Source organism: Calypte anna, chromosome 5 (assembly GCF_003957555.1).
Source record: "Calypte anna isolate BGI_N300 chromosome 5, bCalAnn1_v1.p, whole genome shotgun sequence".
Lineage (NCBI taxonomy): Eukaryota > Metazoa > Chordata > Aves > Apodiformes > Trochilidae > Calypte > Calypte anna.
Window position 1 is genome coordinate 12831172 of NC_044250.1, and position 21158 is coordinate 12852329.

At 41.5% G+C, this 21158-nt stretch overlaps 1 protein-coding gene across 3 annotated transcripts in view; it reads right to left on the reverse strand.

Annotated features, from left to right (window-relative positions):
- Positions 1–21158, reverse strand: part of KCNQ1 (potassium voltage-gated channel subfamily Q member 1) — a 316467-nt gene that overhangs the window by 96637 nt on the left and 198672 nt on the right. For all 3 annotated transcript variants that reach the window (XM_030451196.1, XM_030451195.1, XM_030451198.1), the window contains 3 exons: positions 7770–7845; positions 1439–1533; positions 775–821 (listed from right to left, as the gene is read on the reverse strand). In XM_030451196.1, coding sequence (XP_030307056.1) covers positions 775–821; positions 1439–1533; positions 7770–7845 — 218 coding nt within the window. The remainder of the gene's footprint in view (positions 1–774; positions 822–1438; positions 1534–7769; positions 7846–21158) is intronic.

The following is a 21158-nucleotide window of genomic DNA, read 5'->3' on the forward strand; positions in this document are numbered from 1 at the left end:
TTTTCAAATTAATGTACAGTAGTCCAACAAAATAGCAGCAAACCACATCAGAGTGTGTTTCCCTAACCCACCAACACACTGTAACCCAACACTTCAGCCAGGTTGGTAATTCTCTTCCTTAAAAGCAGCTTTTTCTTTCTTTTTATAGCATTAGCCCACACCACGAGTTTTAATAGCCCTGAAGTTTAAAGCACTTTCAACCTTATTTTTATGCTTTACCTTGGATGAACAAAACAGTTCCCAATTTAGTTAATGTTTTCATGGCCATTTAAGAACAATCTGCAACTATGTAAAAGACTCTGCAGTCAACTTGAACAATGCATTTGGAAATATTTCATATTTTTTACCTATAAACCATATAGAAACATGAGTTTAAAGTGACAGAAACAGAGTTTTCACTAGCTAGACCTCTCACAAACAAATGTAGTGCTCTGTGCTCCTTTTCCAGTCTCTCTTCAAAGCTATCAAAGAGCTATGTGAATATTATTGATTTCCTAGGAACTCTGTAACCATAGGAGGCTTCACACCAGGGGGAGTCTGGGAAAGATTAGAATCAGCATCATGACAACCTTGGTGAAAGTGCTTTGAGTATCTAAATAAGAACAACTCTATTTTAAACATGGTGATGAGTAAATATTGGTGTGGATGCCTAAATATCAGACCCCAACTGGTTTGCACTGTTTGGCAATAAAATAAAAAGGATTTTAGTAACTATTTCCCAATAATTATATCTCCATAAGATTAACTTCAGGCAATTCCTTCCTATTAACTTACCTGAGAGGGGGAGAAAAAGAGATGGTTTCCCTATGCATTGGTCCAACCTATAAAGCAAAAAAAGTAATTGTTAGTATTTAACAGCCTGAACATTCATCTTCATTTTCTCTAGCTGGAGTGAAGGGACCTCTTCACAAACAAGCAAAGTGAAGTTCAGGTATTTCTGGTTTGTACTGTAAGTGGAGTCATTTTGGGCTAAGAATACCTTGAAATTAAAATGGGAGTAGATGTAGATTGGTCTTTAGATTCCTTAACCACTGGTGAGCAGCATTGTTGCCTCTTTTCCTGGTTCTGCACCTTACTTCTTGCAGCTGTCACCTCTTAGTGTGCTCGTAAGAGCAGGCAACAATATTTCACCTTGTGCATAGAAAACAGCCCTGAACCTACAGGCATTTGACTGTGTACAGTCAGAGGTAGCAGGGACTGAGGCAAAACATGGAAGAAGAATGAGAACTGGAAGTCCTGATCATCAGATTTGTAAGTTTTCTGCCTTTTCTTCCCTGTGTGAAAATAAAACTTTACCTGAATGCCACTTTAGTGTCTTTAACTTTACCAACAGGGCATCTGTAATCCTGGCAGCTTTTGATCCCTGCTCCCAGTCAGCGACTTATTTACAAACATCCCTCATATTTAGGGCTACAGACACTGAATTTCATTGCCATACCTCCTCTGTAATTCCTTGATTCTCACCATCAGGTTGAGGTGCCCCTGGGAATACTGCTCAATGACATCTCGGACATCATAGGGCTTTCTAGCTTGCTGTAAAATAAAAACCAAAAAACATGTCTTTTAGCCACAAGGATGCAGGAATGGTGTATGGTAACAGGTTTTTGTTTGGTTTTTTTCCCCTAGATTAATCAGTAAATTCTTTAGATGTCTTTTAGCACTGTGTAAACTTTTGAGACACTTTGATTGTTGCCATGATCAGATATATTTTTTTTTTGTGGAATCATTAGGACAGTTCTGATTTCCCCCACCTTTTTTTTTAACTGCAGATCTACTGCCTTTCAAGAGATTATCCCCCAAACTAGAGGCCAAAAGTACTTGGGGCCAAAACATCTGGCACTTTCCTCAGATGTTTGTGGTCCCTCTAATTTCTTCTGGAAATAAGGTTGATGCTCCTTGGCCACAGAACAGTAAAGAGGTGTTTCACATGCAAGGGGTCTTATTATACATCAACAGCAAGACAGCTGGAGCTTTTGGTCCACCCTCTCACCATGGGAAGGTTAAAACAAAGTCCTGGCTGAAGGTTCATGGTTTACTCTTCCAGAAAGCCTGGCTGAGATTTCAAATCTATGGGAAAATACTGATGTAAGGAATAACCAGGGAGAAAGGCTGTCATTTGCACTTCAGACATGGGAAAGCCTTAATCTAACCTTTTAATAATAAAATCACTTCTGTGTAGTGGTAAAGTCACAGAATCACAGAATCACAGAATTGGCTGGGTTGGAAGGGACCTCAGAGATCATCAAGTCCAACCCTTGATCCACTCCCCCCGTGGTTCCCAGCCCATGGCACTCAGTGCCACATCCAGGCTCTTTTGAAATATCTCCAGACACGGAGAATCCACTACTTCCCTGGGCAGCCCATTCCAATGCCTGATCACCCTCTCCAGAAAGAAACTCTTTCTCATCTCCAACCTAAACCTCCCCTGGCACAACTTGAGACCCTGCCCTCTTGTCTTGCTGAGAGTTGCCTGGGAAAAGAGCCCAACCCCCCCCTGGCTCCAACCTCCTTTCAGGGAGTTGGAGAGAGTGATGAGGTCTCCCCTGAGCCTCCTCTTCTCCAGCCTCAACACCCCCAGCTCCCTCAGCCCTTCCTCGCAGGACTTGTGCTGGATCCCTTCACAGCCTCCTTGCTCTTCTCTGGACCTGCTCCAGCACCTCAATCTCCTTCCTGAGCTGAGGGGCCCAGAACTGGACACAGGACCCAAGCTGTGGCCTCATCAGGGCTGAGCACAGGGGCAGAATCCCTTCCCTGGACCTGCTGGCCACGCTGTTCCTGAGCCAGGCCAGGATGCCATTGGCCTTCTTGGCCACCTGGGCACACTGCTGGCTCATGTTCAGCTTCCTGGCAATCCAGACTCCCAGGTCCCTTTCTGCCACTCTGTGCCCAGCCTGGAGCTCCCCATGGGGTTGTTGTGGCCAAAGTGCAGGACCCGGAACTTGGAATGTTGAACCTCATCCCATTGGGATCATCCCAACTCTCCAGTCTGTCCAGGTCCCTCTGCAGAGCCCTCCTGCCTTCCAGCTGATCCACACTCCCCCCCAGCTTAGTGTCGTCTGCAAATTTGCTGATGATGGACTCGATCCCCTCATCTAAATCGTCTATAAAGTCCATAGTTTTTAACCAAAACCCACCAAAACTAATTGGAAAGCAAATGAATTAACCTGTCAAAGTGCAATGACAAGTATCTTAATCCTGCATCTAGAACCTAGAGCCTTCCAGGGCATGAGCTACATCTGAGAAGCCACAATGAAGCTCTAACACAAGAGAGGAGAGTTGGGTGTAAATTGTAAGGCTGAACAGTCACACCTGAACTTATGATGATGTAAAAAACCCTTTTTCTTAAAGATGCTTTTCCTAAAGACCCTCATAGGGTCATTCCAGTACCTGGAGGGGCTACAGGGACTCAAATACTTATCAGGATGTTGTGGTAGGACAAGGAGTAATGGTTTTAAACTGAAAGAAGGTAGAATCAGACTAGAAATAACTAATGATTTACTGTGAGGCTGGTAAGACATTGGAAGATGTTGCCCAGAGACCTGAGCATCCCTGGAAACTGAAGGTCAGGATGTGTGGGGCTCTGAGCAACCTGATCTGGTTGAGTTGGTCCCTGCTCACAGCAGAGGGATGGGACCAGGTGATCTTTAAAGATCCCTTCCAACCCCAAACAATCTATGGTTCTGTATTTCTGCCTCATTCCTTATGCTGCCTGTAGCTAATTTCTAGGAAATTCTACGTTTCTAGGAAATATAATAAAATAAAATGCAAATAAAAATAAATAAATAAATAATAAATAAAACGGGCACAGCATCCTCAGAAGCAGAGGACTCTCTGAACTACACCATTGGCTACAGCTCAGTGTGGAGAGTAGAAAAGATTCCACACACAATTCCTGACTCTTACCATGACAAATGAATTCTAAGACTATAAATGCAAGATTTTCCAGTGAAATTGTAAGAAACAGTTACTCACATCATCAGTGGAGCTGCAACCTCTATTTTTAGTTTATGCTATGTATAGAGTGCTTGCCATAGTGAAAAGCATAACACAATAAACACGTTTTAGAAGGAAACTGATTGACTCAACAGGAAGAATTTACATGGAAAGAGAAAAAAAATATATTACAAAATGACAATGGGAAATCAGAGCAAATTCTTGGTCTCTGGATCTGTGATGGATTCCACTGTTGTATCCCGGTGTGAAAGTCCTAAGGATTTAGAAACTTATATAAGTGGAAGACAAAGATGATTTGCTCCTGAATCCAGCTAATGGAATAACCATGTGAGTGTGGTGACTCCCTTTCTGAAATTCAGTTGCAGCTGCAGCTGATTCAGACATCTGAGTTATAACTAAAATATGAAATTCATTTTTGGCAGAGGAGGTGAACAAAGCCTAAAAACCAATAATTTCCAAGCACTATTTTCCCCTAAATCTACAGAAACCTTCCTTCACAATCAGCCATTCACCTTAACCAATGAACAAGACTTGTGTTGATTACTGGTAGAATATGAACTTTCCTACAGAATTTTAAACAGTCCTACAGACTTTACAAGACCATAAACACGTTCATAAAAAGGTATTAATTCTTCATAATCTCAGGTTTCAGTCTTACATGGACATGATTATATGGATTATATTAAAACCTGGGCTTTCAAACAGAGCCTAAATTTCTCCCCCTCTCTTGAAGAGGAAACGATGCCCAAGTGTGATGCTCCACAAAGAATTGCTTTCCTTCTCCTTTGAAATGTCTTTGTATCCCTGTTTAGCTTCTCTTGATTTATTTTATTTAATTTTTTTTTTTTTTAAACAGGAAGACTGCTTTCTAACTGGCTTTCTTCCTTCTGGTACCATCACAGCCTGTTATTGATTGAGCTGTTAAAAACTTGTATCTAGGCAAATTTAGGTATACAGGTGTATCCTGCAAACAGCTCTATAGCATAAGAACCATGCTGGGTTCATGCTGGGACCTCTTTTGCAGAATTTTCCTCTTCCTCTCCTTTTTCCTCTACTTCCCCTTCCCAAAAACTTCAGAGCCATCTCTAAAATATTATAGATTTTTAAATATATCCTCTGTTGCTTTTAAGTATTGGCCTTGCAATTACTTATGTCCCAGCTAATTTCAAGCATGAATAGTCCAATGGACTTCAGCTGAAAATTGTTTTATTGCTTCCAATAGCTATAGAAAAAAAATAAAATCTCAGTTTTCTTCTAGGAAGATAGATTTCCCATGAACATAAAAAGCTTACAAGGCAAACACCTACTAGAAAACAGCAATGCTGACCTCTTAATTGCTGCAAAAAACTTTTTTAAAGTGCATCTTCTGCTTCACCTTAATTTAAGATACTGCATTGCAGTGGTTATTAGAAACTGCATGGTCATTACTTGGCACTTATTTAAACATTTTAATTTCCTATGACCATTTTATGTGCACACCACAGAAACAAAGCAGATTTCCAACATACTTGTGAGGCAAGAATAATGCCAGTGGTTACCTCTTCATTACAGGAGAGATTTTCTAAAGTACCTTGTGGCTTGAATTTCCAGGTGACTGTGGGCACTGAGTTACTGAGGTGCCTCTGAAAACTGCACCTTTGGTGCTCTCCTAATTTTTCAGCTCAGTCAGAACCCTGTATTCAGAAATTATGGAGAAGTAGGAGAAGTATCAGGTACCCCCAAAGGTTCCTATTGGGAGGTCACTTGGACACAGGAGCCACTTCAGATATATTGTACTCCAGCCTGATATTTTTAGCTCTTTAGCAGCAGGTAAGATTGATAACTGGGGAAGAAGAGAGATTGCTAAAGCAGGATGAGAAGAAACCTTGTGGAGGGATTTTGAGGATGGCCAAGACCAAGTCTTTTGTAGATGCAAAAGTGAGAGTACAACTGAGAGCCAGATTAGCACCCGGGATGCTGAGTACAAACAAGTTTTAAGTACCCACTGAATAGCCCCATTCTATTCAGTCAAATGCTTTTTCAGCATCTATGAAGTCATCTGCCACAGGGGAGGCTTTTTTTATTTGCCAGGTGGATAGTGTTGCAGGCAGTGTTCATGCTTTTTCACAGTCTTTTGACAAATACCACTTGGGAGGCAGAGCTAGAATGCATGGATTGAAGGCATGGATTTCTTGTTTCTAAGCTGTTTGGTCAATACCATGGCAAATATTTTATGATCTAAATTTACAAAAGAAACGGTTCAGTAGTGACCACAGAGCAAAGGATCACAATCAGGTTTTAGAGGAAGAATAAATTAAAGTTTAATGGAACTGTCCCTCTTTAGGCAGTTTTTCACACAACAGCAATGGACACAGCACTGGAATGGGCCACGTGTCCTGCCAGGTTACAAGTGCTGGCCAGCAAGAGCTTCTCCACAAAATGACTTGAAAGAATATTTTTCAAGAAATTGAATGTAAAGAATATTTTTCAAGAATATTTCCAGACTACTTTTTAGTCTAATAAAAGGTACAGGTGAAATGTCCTAGAAGAAACTTTCTGGAAAAGTTCTCTCTCCAAGAAAACAACAGACATGGGAGATCTCAGCCTAACTGGTGACAATCTGAGCACATTACACACAACTGAAACAAACCTCTGAAAAGCTAAGGCAACCTTAACCATAAATTAGGTCATGGACTTTAGTGAAAATAAAAAGATTTAAAGTATTAATTTGCTAAAGAATTCAGGCAGTGATTTTAAATTTCAATGGAGAAGTCAGGATCATGGTTCTGAAGTAGCATCACCTTCCAGAGCCAGTGATCACCTGGACTGTGATTGTCATCAACACCATCATCATCTTTTTTTCATCCTAAATCTTGTGCCCTTCAAATTTGAAGAAAAAGAGTGCCCTCCCTTTTTGGGGGGTGGGTCCAGGACAGGAAAGCTTTGTTGTAAGTAGTGATATGGAGGTCAGAGATAAAAATGCATCTGAGCTGCTAAGCCCCTCTTATTCTCTGAATTTTCAGTTCTCTGGAGATTATCCCTTATTAATTAAGTAATTTAAGTATTTTCTTACATTAAAAATTACACATTCACCTTGTTTAAGTCAAGCTGAAGTCTGTTGCCACTACTGGATGAATGAAATTGATTTAGAAACCACATTCTTAGAGTCTGCAGATTTTTTTACTCGAACCAGGCAAGAAGTTTAATTAGTTCCTGTTAGATGTGCACAGCATCAAGTGAAGTGGCACATGGGACATGTATTTCAGGGAGGGGTAGAGCAATATAGAGAAGTGATATCTCTCCAAATGGGAAAGAGATCTTTTAGCTGTGCAGAGAAAGGAAAACCAAGGAGAAAGCTTCTGATACAGCAGGAAATTTCCACACCGGTTGCTTATCAGGACTTGATCATCATTTAGAGACAGAAACAAGACTGAGGTAGCATTTTAATCCCTAATCCTCCTGACTTGGCATGGCAGTAAGAGCCAGCTCAGAATTAATGGGGCCACAGGAGAATGTTTGCACTACTGGGAGAAAGAGACGGCGAGCCCAGGGGTGAGGGGTCAAGTCCATTAGCAGAAAAGAACATTTCAATCCAGGACATGGAGCATTTCAGGAGCTCAACCCCTTTCCAGGGCAGCCACAGTTGACTAACCTGCTGCTAAACAACCACCCTCTTGTTGAAGGAGGAAGAAGATGGTGGGTGTAGCTCCCCATTACTGACAGGAGTTGCCTTAGTGTCTCTCCCAGGTTTTGGAAAGAAAGGATGAATCAGGAGAGTAAAAAGGGTTTATTTAGAGAAGGTTATTTAGAGAAGCAGCTTGCTCTTCCCAACTCACCTGAAACTTTTTCTTTGCCACAAAATACTGCATCCTACGGATCACCTTGATTGCAGCCCGGTGGTGTTCTCGGAGCCTGGGGGGAAAATGAGGAAGGTGTGTGGGGTGAAAGAGCATCTCCATCCAGCCAAGAAATGTAACACTCTGCAGTCAGTGCTTCACTAACACACCAAGGTGCAATTTAAGTCATTTCAGTTCAGCACACTATGTCCTTCCCCACTTTTGGAGAAGGTTAGAAACATCTGACCTGTGCTAGGCTTGCATGTATTTCACAGCAAAAAGAGGTGCCTACAGCAGCTCCTCCTATGGCTAAGCAAACCTCTATCCATCTTTCCCAGTTTCATTTGCACACACACACACAAACCCCATATCAAATGTCTTCATACTCAGCCATGCACAGCTTTTATACATGGCTATTCTAGAAAACCAGCCTGTGTGCTTTTTTATGTTAGTTCCCCCTTCCCTCCAGGTCCTGTATAGTATATTTCTTCACTTAGGCAAATTTGTTTATCAAAGAAAAAAACACTAAATATTGGAGTGGTTGACTGCTAATCAATCCATCCATCCATCCACATGTCTCCCAAAACCAAACTATGAGTGCACGTGAAAACAAAATAACCTGAAATGTCTTTAAACAAAAATGTTCCCTCTTGAACATGAATATGAAGAACTGAAAATAATAATTTGCTCTTTGTACTTTGGAATAACAGATTTTCATAGTATGACTGTTTTCTAAACAGTTCATTTAAAAGTCCTTAAAGCTTTGCAAAAGGAGGTATTATCCTTAACATTAAAAAAATGAATTAAAAAACTTTGAAGATGTGCTGCTGATGGATTCTAATTGCTCATCCTCTTATCAAGATGATCTTGAGGGACATTATTTCACAATATTTATTTCCTTCTTAAACCCATGGATATCCAGTATTATTCCTAACTCTCATCCCAGACTTATAGTCATGGCTTTGGGGAAGGAGCAGTAAAAGCAGAGTTAGGTATTCCAGGTGTTTAATCTTTATAAAATCATTATTAGCAGTACTGATAGACTGGCATATTGAGATGTCACTAGGCAGTGTTTGCTGTCTCCTGTGAACATGAGAGCATTCACACTCACTATGGCATGAAAAAATTATATTTAAGTCCTGTACAGGCTTGGGTCTCTGATAGGATCCAGCATGGGATCACCCAAGACTCTCAGTTAAATATATCCTGGAATTTTAGTGAGCTTTGACAGATTTCCTTAGGACAAATTTCCCCCAGCAAACAGAACTTCTGTGTGTGCAAATGATGGATATCTGTCCTCTGAACAGTGCCAAGTGGAGCTGGGGCATTTCCTTTCTGAAAAGTCACACTTTTTAGTGGGAAGTTAGCCAGAAACAGAGCCAAAACCCCTTATCATTTTCTACTTGAGGTATTGCCTCTCAGGTGGTTTCTTTCTGTTACAGAAGTTGTTCATGTTTAGCAATGACAGAAAATCTTACTGTCTCCAGATACAGGCTGGCTTTTCAAACTAATAATACATATAAATACTATGTATAAATACTAATACATAATACACATACTCTATATCACATACAAATACTAATATAATACATAGAAATAGTTCTAATACAGCTTTTCACCCCAGGTCTACAAATCACCAAGACTGTAAAGGCATTTCTACAAAGCCTCAATAATTCTGAAGCTGCAGCTGGAGCTGCCCAGGGAGATCCTTTCCCTCTTCAGCCCTTACTGAGATGTATCAGAGAGGCTGTGTCCAGGTTCCTGGTCCTGCAGCTCTGACTGCAAGATCAGTGTTAGAAAAATGGAAATTGGCTCCTAACTGGTCAAGCTGCCTGTTTGGGTAAGTCCTGGTGAACTGAGTTAGTTTAATGCTGGTTGATGGAACCCTGCTCTGTGAGCCCTTGCTGCACCACCCTGATGCTAGGGACAACTTCTGAAATAAACCCCAAAATAAAGGTGTTTGGTGTTTTTAGGTTCTGCTTCCCAGAGATGGGAGCTAAAGAGATAAACACTGCTCACTTGCTGTTAAATAGCTGTGAAAGTGTGACTGTCATGCAGCAACACATCCTGTACAGAAATGCACACAGAAACACCCTGTGACAAATAGGCTTTCAACTGCAATAAAACTGTTTGGGATATTTTGGTTTATTCATCTTTTTTTTCCCTTGGGGTGTCCTTCACAGCCCATTGTTTCTGAGTAAAATGCTTTTCTTTGGGACAGATGATCACAAGCAAAGCCCACCAAGTGCCTCTTTCTCTGGCTAGATGAAGAGTCTCATCCATAATCAAGACAGCTGGGCAATAAAAATTGTATTTGCCATTCAGTGAACTAACAAAACACCACTGAGGTGCTTTTCCAGTGCAGTTATTTTTCATCAATCATTGCTCAGAGCTGATGTGAACTTCAGTGCCAGGAGGGAAAGCTAATATTCCCAATTTATTCCTTCCCATTTCCAGCTCCAGTAGGAAACCTTACAGTAAGTTTGTTTCTGCTTATGCTGTAAAACCTCATTCTGCACAGCAGGCTGTCCAGATTCCCCAAGATTAAATGCTTCTGCCATGAGGGAAGGGAAGAAAGGATTTAATTAGTAGCCAAAGGTTATGAGTCATGGTTGTTTGATCTCTTTTGCAAACTGGCAACAAATGCTTCAGTAAATGGAGAGCTTAACCATTAACTGGTGATCCTGGTTTGTTTGGCCACTTGTGACACCTCTAAACTGGTCCCAGAATGGTGTCTGCAATCTCTGGGGACACACGGAGTGCTTAGGTGACAGGTAGCCACTCAGTACATCAGTATCCCCAGAACAAGAGTTTCATGACTACTTTTTCTGGGGTTTTTTTAGGAATGTGGTGGGGAATGACCTCATCTGAGAGTGATGACAGGGAGCAGACAGCTTGGGGTGGCATTTGGAGGAGCAGTGCCATACAGACCCAGTGTCCCATGGCACCTGCCTCCCCTCAGCCCCTCTGGAAAGGGTTTTTAGGGAGTTTTACAGCTGAAATCCCTCATTTTCACACGTTTGGTTCTGCCTGCCTTTGCCTTGGTTGGTAACACATTAGGAACTGGGTCAGCAGACAGGGTTCTTGCCCTTTTCTTCATGAAGAAATCCTCTCCTGAGCATTCATCAGGCATTGGACCTCACCCTCAAGATGCCCACCCACAACCCAAAGCAACTTGCCAGTCACCAGGTGATTCCAACAACCATCACCATTTTACCTTCAAAAACCCTCTCAAATCAAGCTAAGGATTACTGCTTCCAGCACTAGGCAACATCTCAGCCCCTAAATTTCTGGAAAAAAATTGCCAACACCTTTCACTGGTTACCAGCAATTTTCTTTCTCAATAGAAAGAGGTCATCAAGATCACCTTGAACATGGCACTTACTGGTGATGTGTCCCATGGATTCAAACCTGGAGAATTAGGTCCTGAAACCACCACTCAAGCCATGACATTGTCAGTACCCCCAGGAGTGATCCAAAAGGATGAAGGAGGATATAACCTCAACAAAGGAAACCCATCCTGATGGTTCTATGGTCAAGAGATTAATACAAACCTAAAGTTTTTGTAGGCATAAACTAAGCTTGCTTTATTTGTGCACTGGAACAGTAACAAGCTGGAGATGCAGCCACTCAAAGCATAAGAAATCAGGACAAAACCCAAACCCTGGCAATAAAATAGAGAAGAAAGCCTGAAAGAATAAAATTACTAGAAATAAGGATTTTTTTCTGCCTCTTTTTTGTTGTTTGGCTATCTAACTACATGAGGTCATTTGGAGGAAACCTGATCTCTTCATTAGTCCATCAGAAATCCAGACTGGAATTTTAAATAATTTGGAAAACAAGCATGGTGAAGAACTTCAGGTAATTTTACAGACGTTCTCATTTGGTTGGAGAGTTGCTATACATTTAGAAATGCCTCACTCTACTGTGAAGGATCCATTTATACATTTGACTGCAACAATATTCATTTTTCACACCAAAACCTCAATAGATTTCCCAAAATGTGGCTTATTCCCCAGTCCTCCACTCACCAGCTTCAGCCAGCACCTCCCTCTCTCCCTCCTCCCTGCAAAGAGACCTCCAGGGCCACCCTGGGAAAATGTTTTCTGGGACCAAGGCTGAAATTTTTGGTCACAAAAACCCAAATGGCTTCACAAAAAACCAAAGAAAAAAACCCCCAACAAAAAGTTGCACAGTTTGCTTCTGTTTCCAGAGAAAGAAAATAATTTTATAAAGTCTTACAAGATTAATCCCTCCTCTGAAAAGCTCCCTCCTTTCATTGAGGAACAAGAAAGGAAATACAGTTACTAATTAGAAATATTTCTTGTCCTTACAAAGCTGCTGAATTTTACATCAAATCCTCAGTAATGCCAATAAAGGTTTGCTTCTATTTTTATCTTAGGAAGGTTTTCTATATATCGGTTTAGTTTTAACAGAAACATTAAAGCAACAAGACCAAAGAGAGGTGGTGCTGATTTCCTATTTATAAAACCTGGTTTTTTTGCTCACATGTAGAACATTTTAATTATCCCAACATATCTAGATGCTGATATTAGCAGAGTTAAAAGCTCAACACTGCCTGTTCAGAATGAGTTCAACCCAATGAAAACTCACTAGGAGAGAGCCACAGATATGCAGGATCTTTTACAAAACGTCCATTTCTCAGTAAACCTAACACTGATTTGGGGTCCAGCTCAGTTATACAACATATTGAAATTCTCTGCAGTCATCTTAAATTTCTGACTTAGGACAGAGCTAAAGTATTAGGAAAGAAGGCTCAAGTTGGTCGGCCCGAAGTTTTTGGCACTAATCATTATTTAGACTTGAATCTTATCTTGAACACATCAGATGTTAATAACATGTGGATGTGAACCGAAATATTTTTTGCCATCCAGACAGTGAAAAGTGTTCCTTGTCACAGAATCTGCTGGAATGAGGTTCAGAATAACTACATTAAGCCATTTCATGAGTGCATTTATGTCGAATGAAATCTTTCATCGTTAATTCTCCAGGCATTTTGGGGATAGAATTTGCTGGGGCTCAAGGTTATTCTTGTCTTTTCACACCTTCTGTCATTCCCTGCCCATTACAGCTGATGGGAGGCTCTGTACTGGGCAATATTTTTAGATGAGATAAGTTGGAAGGGATTTGGTTGCATTGCTGTGGATTCTGTAAGGGGACAGGATTGATCACCCTACTCAGGAACAAAATCAGAGTCACTGTTACTTCAAATCATGTGGGCTACCCAGCTTTTCCTTTTATTTCCTTTTATTTTTGGAGCTTGGCTGCTGCTTGCCATCATTCTGACAAGTTTATCAGGGGCTCTCAAGAATATATCCTGGCCCAGAAATGATTCACAAAAAAGATATTAAGAACAAACCAGTAAAAGCTGCTCAGAAGTTCTAGAAAAGCATGATGAAAACTTGAAGAGCAAACCAGTTAAAAAACTGAGGGTTTATTAAATGGGCTTCAGCCAAACTTCAGGCTCCCATAACATTTCCAAGGTATGAATATGTTTATTTTTAAGGGATAAACATTCTTTACTAGACCTTGCCCTCTGGACTTCCCATCCATTCATGAAAGTTCAAAACTAGTGACAAGACTAAATTAATTCAGCTCCTCCATGGTCCTCATCACAGAGGTTTAAATGCCAGAGGAATACAGAAAAAACAGAGATATGTAGAACAAGGAGCACCACAAATAGCAGTTAAAGGAGTGTTTTAAAGCTCTTCTGGTCTTGGCAGTTTAAGATATTCTTGTATTTATCAGCAAAAAAATAACCTGCTTATGAAAGACCCATGTCTACTCTTATTCAGGCTTGCAAATTATCAATGAAGAGATAAGAGTTCATCAGATTTGTTCACCTAAGCAATGAATAATTCCACAGCAGCAGCAACTGACTTCTGTGAAGATGTCTGATTCATAATTCCTATAAAACAGGATGCTTTGAGTGTTTGATTTGAAAAACTATGAGCTGCTTTGACTTAAACGCACGAGTCTCAGAATGTAATTTCTGTTCCCTACCTGAGGGAATGGAAGGGCTGACTTCCCAGAGGAATCTCAGTGATTATAAATTTAAATATTGCTCTGTAAGCATAATATCAAATCACTCATTTAGAGTACCCTTCACCCAGTAAATATCTTGGTTGTTATTTACTGCATGTGAACATAGGTCCAGGGGAATTAGCTGAAGCTGAATTAACATTTTTAAGCTCCTCATCCCTCTGCCTTCCAGTTCTCGAAGGCAGGAGGGCTCTGCAGAGGGACCTGGACAGACTAGAGAGCTGGGCCGATTCCAACGGGATGAGGTTCAACATTCCAAGTGCCGGGTCCTGCACTTTGGCCACAACAACCCCATGGGGAGCTCCAGGCTGGGCACAGAGTGGTTGGAGAGCAGCCAGGCAGAAAGGGACCTGGGAGTCTGGATTGCCAGGAAGCTGAACAGGAGCCAGCAGTGTGCCCAGGTAGCCAAGAAGGCCAATGGCATCCTGGCCTGTATCAAAAACAGCGTCACCAGCAGGTCCAGGGAGGTGATTCTGCCCCTGTACTCAGCACTGGTGAGGCCACACCTCGAGTACTGTGTCCAGTTCTGGGCCCCTCAGTTTAAGAAGGATGTAGAGGTCCTGGAGCAGGTCCAAAGGAGGGCAACCAGGCTGGTGAAGGGACTCGAGCACAGACCCTATGAGGAGAGGCTGAGAGAGCTGGGGCTGTTCAGCCTGGAGAAGAGGAGGCTCAGGGGAGACCTCATTGCTGTCTACAACTACCTGAAAGGAGGCTGTAGCGAGGTGGGAACTGGACTCTTTTCACAGACGACCTTCAACAAGACAAGAGGACACAGTCTTAAGTTGTGCCAGGGGAGGTTTAGGTTAGATATTAGAAAGAATTTCTTCACGGAGAGGGTGATCAGGCTATGGAATGGACTGCCCGGTGAGGTGGTAGATTCTCCGTCCCTGGAGACATTTAAAAAAAGACTGGATGTGGCACTCAGTGCCATGGTCTAGCAACTGCTCCGGTGGGTCAAGGGTTGGACTAGATGATCTCTGAGGTCCCTTCCAACCCGGCTAATTCTATGATTCTATGATTCTATGATTCTATGATCTGCAGGCTGGGGCTTTTTGGTTTGTTTTTTGTTTGGTTTGGTTTAGATTTGGGACTTTTGTTTCTTTTTCTTTTTTTTTTTGGTTGTGGGGTGTTTTTGTTTGGCTTTTTTTTTTTTTTTTTTAAGATGCAATATTAAATCCCTAACCATCTTTTACTGGATTTGTGTTTTATTTTACAGCAGCTTTCATGTCTCCCATCTCAAAACTCAGGGGTTTACCTCAAAACTCAGGGGTTTACCTCAGAAATCCTTTCATGTAGTGGCAGCAATCCTCTTTTCTCTACAGAGAAAAGGTTTAGCTTGGTTTGTGGATTTTTAAGAGACGTGCAAACACATTTTAAAAAAAATCACATTGCTTTTGGAGGACTGTGATGGGTTAAAATCTTCTATTAACCAGAAAAATAGCCTCCTATTATAAGAAATGTTTTTAAAAGGGGAAAAAAAAAACGATGTAGGTTTCTCATAGTAGTCAGACCTTTGGAACATGGTGCATGGATGGGCACAGCCCCTGGAAAGCTGCAGCATCCCTGGGGGTGGGCAGCTCAGTGGGTGATGGGAGCAACCCAGCTCCCAGCCCAGCAGGGATGTGACAGGGACACACAGCAAGGGAAAGGCACAAAGTGTCCTGATGCTGCTGCAGAAAAAAAATAAAAGTTTTTAGAGTTAAAAAAGGTCAGAAAAAAACCTGAGCTCTGCATTGGTGCCCTGGGAGAAATGTCCAGGGGGAAGTGGGGAGGCAGGAGTTGTGGTTTATATGGAACCCATGTCCAGGGGTGAAATGTCCAGGGGGCAGTGGGAAGCAGGAGTTGGGGGTTTATATAGAAAGAGGAAAATAAACTCAAGGGATTTGGCTTGTTTCAGGGACTAATCTGAGACTCAGAGAGACTCTGGAAAATCCAGTCCATAAAACATGCTCCTCTCAGGACACTCTGAAATGCATATTTAAATGCAGACCTGAGAAGGGAGAGAACTTTGCTCTCCTGACCTTTGGTTCACAGAGGCAAAAAGAGATGGCAAGCAGCAGAGAAATTTTTGGGAGCTGTTTCTTCTGGTAGGGAACAGAAGTCTCCCAAGGGGTTTGGCTTCCTAACCCACCCAAAGTACAAACTCCAATATCTCTACTGCTGCATGACAACTGCATTGCTCTAACTCAAGTTGGAGCATTTTACAACTGAGTTTTCAAGACCAGCTTTCTGTAAAGCATTTATGTGATGCTGGGAGAGCAGACACAGGATAAAGAAGATCAAGACCCCGTTTCAAGCAGAATTTTCCTGCACTTTGGCCACAACAACCCCATGGGGAGCTCCAGGCTGGGGACAGAGTGGCTGGAGAGCAGCCAGGCAGAAAGGGACCTGGGAGTCTGCATCGACAAGAAACTGAACATGAGCCAGCAGTGTGCCCAGGTGGCCAAGAATGCCAATGGCATCCTGGCCTGTATCAGGAACAGCGTGGCCAGCAGGTCCAGGGAAGGGATTCTGCCCCTGTGCTCAGCCCTGGTGAGGCCACAGCTTGAGTCCTGTGTCCAGTTCTGGGCCCCTCAGTTTAAGAAGGATGTAGAGGTCCTGGAACAGGTCCAAAGGAGGGCAACCAGGCTGGTGAAGGGACTCGAGCACAGGCCCTATGAGGAGAGGCTGAGAGAGCTGGGGCTGTTCAGCCTGAAGAAGAGGAGGCTCAGGGGAGACCTCATTGCTGTCTACAACTCCCTGAAAGGAGGCTGTAGCGAGGTGGGAACTGGACTCTTTTCACAGACAACCTTCAACAAGACAAGAGGACACAGTCTTAAGTTGTGCCAGGGGAGGTTTAGGTTAGATATTAGAAAGAATTTCTTCACGGAGAGGGTGATCAGGCTATGGAATGGACTGCCCGGTGAGGTGGTAGATTCTCCGTCCCTGGAGACATTTAAAAAAAGACTGGATGTGGCACTCAGTGCCATGGTCTAGCAACTGCTCCGGTGGGTCAAGGGTTGGACTAGATGATCTCTGAGGTCCCTTCCAACCCGGCTAATTCTATGATTCTATGATTCTATGGCATGCTGACCACCCAGTCCACTCCCAGTTGTCCCTCTGTTCCTCAGCATACCCTGACAAACCAAACAAAATCTGGTTTCCAACTAAACACAAGAGGATCCAGAACAGCTGAACAGCAGAGATTTGGGAATGCAACACTCAAATTTGTTCAACTTCTACTGGGAGAAATGACCCAACTACAATACATCCAGAACCAAGACAAATTTCTGTAGCTAGAAAAAAGGTCTGGCATATCTTTTCAGAACAAATGTCCTGCTGGGACAAACAGATGTAGCATCAAAGATTTAATTTGTGCTCTGACCACAACGATGCTAGCTGAGAAAATAAAACCTAGAAACAAAGAACCTGTAAAAGCTTGTGTTGAAGTCAGGCAAGAGCAGGAGGTTGCCTGCACACCCTAAATCACTTGTGCTGTATGGTTTTACAATTCTGGTTTTTACTCATGTCTGCTAGCAGGGTTTGAAGAGTTGCACAAGGGATATGGAGGAATTAAAAATAGATAAAATTATTTTTGAGAGAGACTGAAATACCCTGTAAAGAAAGCAGGAAAAATTAAGAAAAAATCATTTCCCATTTTGTCAGAAGTTGCCATTGTTCCCTAACTTTGATAAGATCATTATCAAATATCAATTGGTACTGACACCCATTTCAAATCACAGTGACCCTTTATTCAGTTCTTCACTCTCTGCATCTTGTTGAGTCAGAAGTTGCTTTTTTACACGGTTTCAAGGCCAAGCAATGCGAAAGTAACAAGACACAAATGAGATCAGAGATAAGGAAATAATAAAGTACAGGATTCTCTTGCAGACAGAGCCTGACACATTAAACTGCTTTTCTAAAGAAGCTGAGGACAGAACACAGCCCTGCTACAGTTTAGTGCACAAGCTCTGAATATTCTTATTTAGCACCAGCTGGTTAAGACCAATCATTTTAGATTTACAAAATATTTTTTTTGCAGAGCTTGTCATTCCTGGCTCTGGATTAGACAAGGAAATGCAGAGCTACCATCAGTGGTACCAGGGAGAAATAACCATATTGCATATTGCTGGCTTAGTAAACTTACAATAACTTTGGGTATTAACCCAGCTGATGTTATTATTATAATACTGTGATATTCCAGGATGCTCAGGAAGCTGTAGCAGCTCTGAGTTCCAGGACCATTGAAGCTCAAGACTGAGTTTGTCTTTTCTATTTGTCTTACTGCCCAGAACACAGATCATAGAATCATAGGGGTTGGAAGGGACCTCGAAAGATCATCTAGTCCAACCCCATCCAACCTCTACACAAGAATATTTAATGCTGAGTATCAGCTGTAAAAGCACCAAAATTATGAAGAGCTCGTTAAGAATTCTCAATTATGTTTCCACTCTTCATAATACTTTAACTTGCTAATTTCAGTCCTAATTGAGACTCATTGCTTAATACAACTAGTAGCATGCCATTTAATCTTTTGTTTTGAGATTAAAAAATTAAGCTTTTATTTGGGCAACTACTGATGCATAAGGCATCCATGGAAGATTCAAACAATATTGCTTTGCTGCTTATTTAACCTCACACAGTGATTTCAGCCAGAACCTCCTTCACTTTTTTCCCTTATCTCAGTGATATTTGCATTTTTAAGGTGATGAATTTTAAAAAAAAGTATTTTTTTTTCTTTACAAAACCAGTCACAGGCAAGAGGTTAGATTCACTCAGACACCCTCACAAGTTCAGGCTGTTCTACCAAGGCAAATTAGGGAAACTGAGAGAATATCTCAGCTGTTCAACAAATAAAAGTCATTGCAGAGTTATGGCTGGCAAAATAAAGCAGAGACAAGAATTATCAGCCAGAAAAAATATATCTGAAAGGAAAGGCCATTGACCTGAATGGCAATTACCAGAAAGAGTGATAGCACTGATTCAGAAATCCTAAAGCTTTCCATGTTCTTCTCTACTACAGAGCTGATGGGCAAATTCTCATCTATTTAAAAATGAAAATAATTGCTGCTGTGAAGCTGAAATCATACTGTATAAAAATAAAAAGACAATGAAACAAAAACCAAAATACCAAACAAAACCCAACCATCCAACCAAAAAAAACCCCAAAACCATTATTGCACAAGAAATCCACCCTGAGGCACCAGAAAGGGATGGAAGCTGAGGTTTGGTCACTGGTTTCTGGCTTGCCAGCTCTGCAGGGGCTCTGGCTGAAACTCCTGCAGGATGAGCTAAGTGTCTGCTCACAGCTGCACTTTTTAGTGGGTGTATCCTCCCAAAATCAAGTGACAGAAGGCTATAAATACGAGGGTGCTGCTACAGTTGGTGTAAGATGCAGTGAAAAGCATGGCAAACCTTGAGCAGACAGCAGAAAGACAAGGGCACTTCTTTTCCCATGTCAAAGCCATCATTTCAGGGGAAAAAAAAAAAAAAAAAAAGCAATTACAAACGTAGCTTGAAACTCCAATTTTTGCAACTGGAAGCATTCTCAAGGATTTGTTATTTTACAACAGTGGAGAAACACAGGGGATTTCAACTTTTGGAGAACAGCCTTTTCCTATAAATCACTGAGTGTAATCTGAAACCCAGAAACAGCACAGGGGCTCACGTTTATGGATTTAAAACAGATGAACAGCAAGCAGAACCTTAACCCTTTCCCCAGCATTTCTTCCCAGAACAAAACAAAAAGGAATATGCAAGCCCTGAACAGAAATTAACTTGGTAAAAAAAAAAAAAATACAGATGAATACAATTCTGTAAACTCTGAAAACTTCAGGTTTTAAACTGACTGCCCTAAGGACACAAGTACAGAATTGTCCTGAAGCAAAGCACTGTAAAACTTTTAGAGAATAATCCACTCTCCTGACTGTTCTTTCAGCAACTTTTATTTAAGCAGTTTATCTTGCTGAGATTAGGATCTCTCTTATAGAGCAAGACCTGGCAGACACAGACCCCTGGTTTTGAGTAGCAGGCTGTATTTCACTGGGAAAGAACTAACCTGCAGCCTCCTGGCTCACCAAAAGGTTACAAACTCCTTAAACAGGCAGCAGGAGAAGTAATAACACAGTAATGATAATTTCTCTTTAGAAAGATGTAAGAGCATTAAAAGGGTGTGAGGAGAATTCCCTTATTGTCCTTTAAGATTCCCAACAATTTCTCCAGAATTTTAGCCTCTCTTATGGCTCACTGGACATAAAAAAAATCCCTAACCCATCACTGCCTGTTGAAACTTGAAACCTAAGACGTGGCCTTTATTTTCTTAAAAAAAAAAAACCCAACAAACCCACAGTGTAAAAGAATGGCTTGGAATATCAGCATTGCCAAGAGGCATTAATTCTATTCCTTGTCAGGGTCAGAGCCCCAGCCCTTCCAGAAATTCACTCACACAGAAGACACAACAGTACAGGATTCAAAACAGAAACAATTTTGCATTGAAATAACAGCATGATGGGAAATCGTATTAAATCTCTTGCCCAGTTGTAATAATTTAGAGCAAACCTTCAACCAAGCAACCCAGGACTCTTGAAAAGAGAAGAGGAAAGATAATTTGAAGCTGCCAAGTCACTCATCTGAACAACTTCTGGCCCCTCCTGGGCTGCACTTCAGTGAAGTGGTCCTTTTGTCTCTATCTCCTGGTGAAAAGCTGCTGTGTTTCTGTATGTCCCTGAAAAAGTTGTAATTCATAAGAAAAATGTCTCTAAAGTGGCAGTGATGGACACCTGAGTGGGTTTTTCAAGTGAAGATACAGCTACCTGAGAACATCAGAAGTTGCAGCTTGTAACTGAACTCTGAGCTATTGGGCATGTCCTGGGAGCACCCAAAACTTGCAGTCATGGCCACAGTTTTGTGCTACAGTAATCAGAGAAGCAACTTAAAATATTTCAACCCTTTTGAAATAACTTGCTAAAACTAATGATGTAAATTTTCCTGAAAATAAAGATTTGGGGAGGACAGGGAATATAAAAGAGAATTTATGTTGCTAGCATAATTTTTTTTTTTTAAAGAATAATTTCAAGCCAAAGATTCATTTTTTCACAGACTCAGACTTTGTGGAAAATTGAAGTTTGGACCCTCTACTGCTTCACCTTCTTCCTATTAGCACTTTTTCAAGTTGCAGTGCAATTTCAAACAAAACCTCCCTTGCTTCTCTTTAGTCCTGCACATGCTCAGATCCAGATCTCATCTTTACCTCTTGTGAACCCAAAATGGCATTGGAATACAACCACCTATCTATGTCCCTACTGGGATATCCAAAGATGTCTCTCAACCCATTTAATTAGGTTAGGA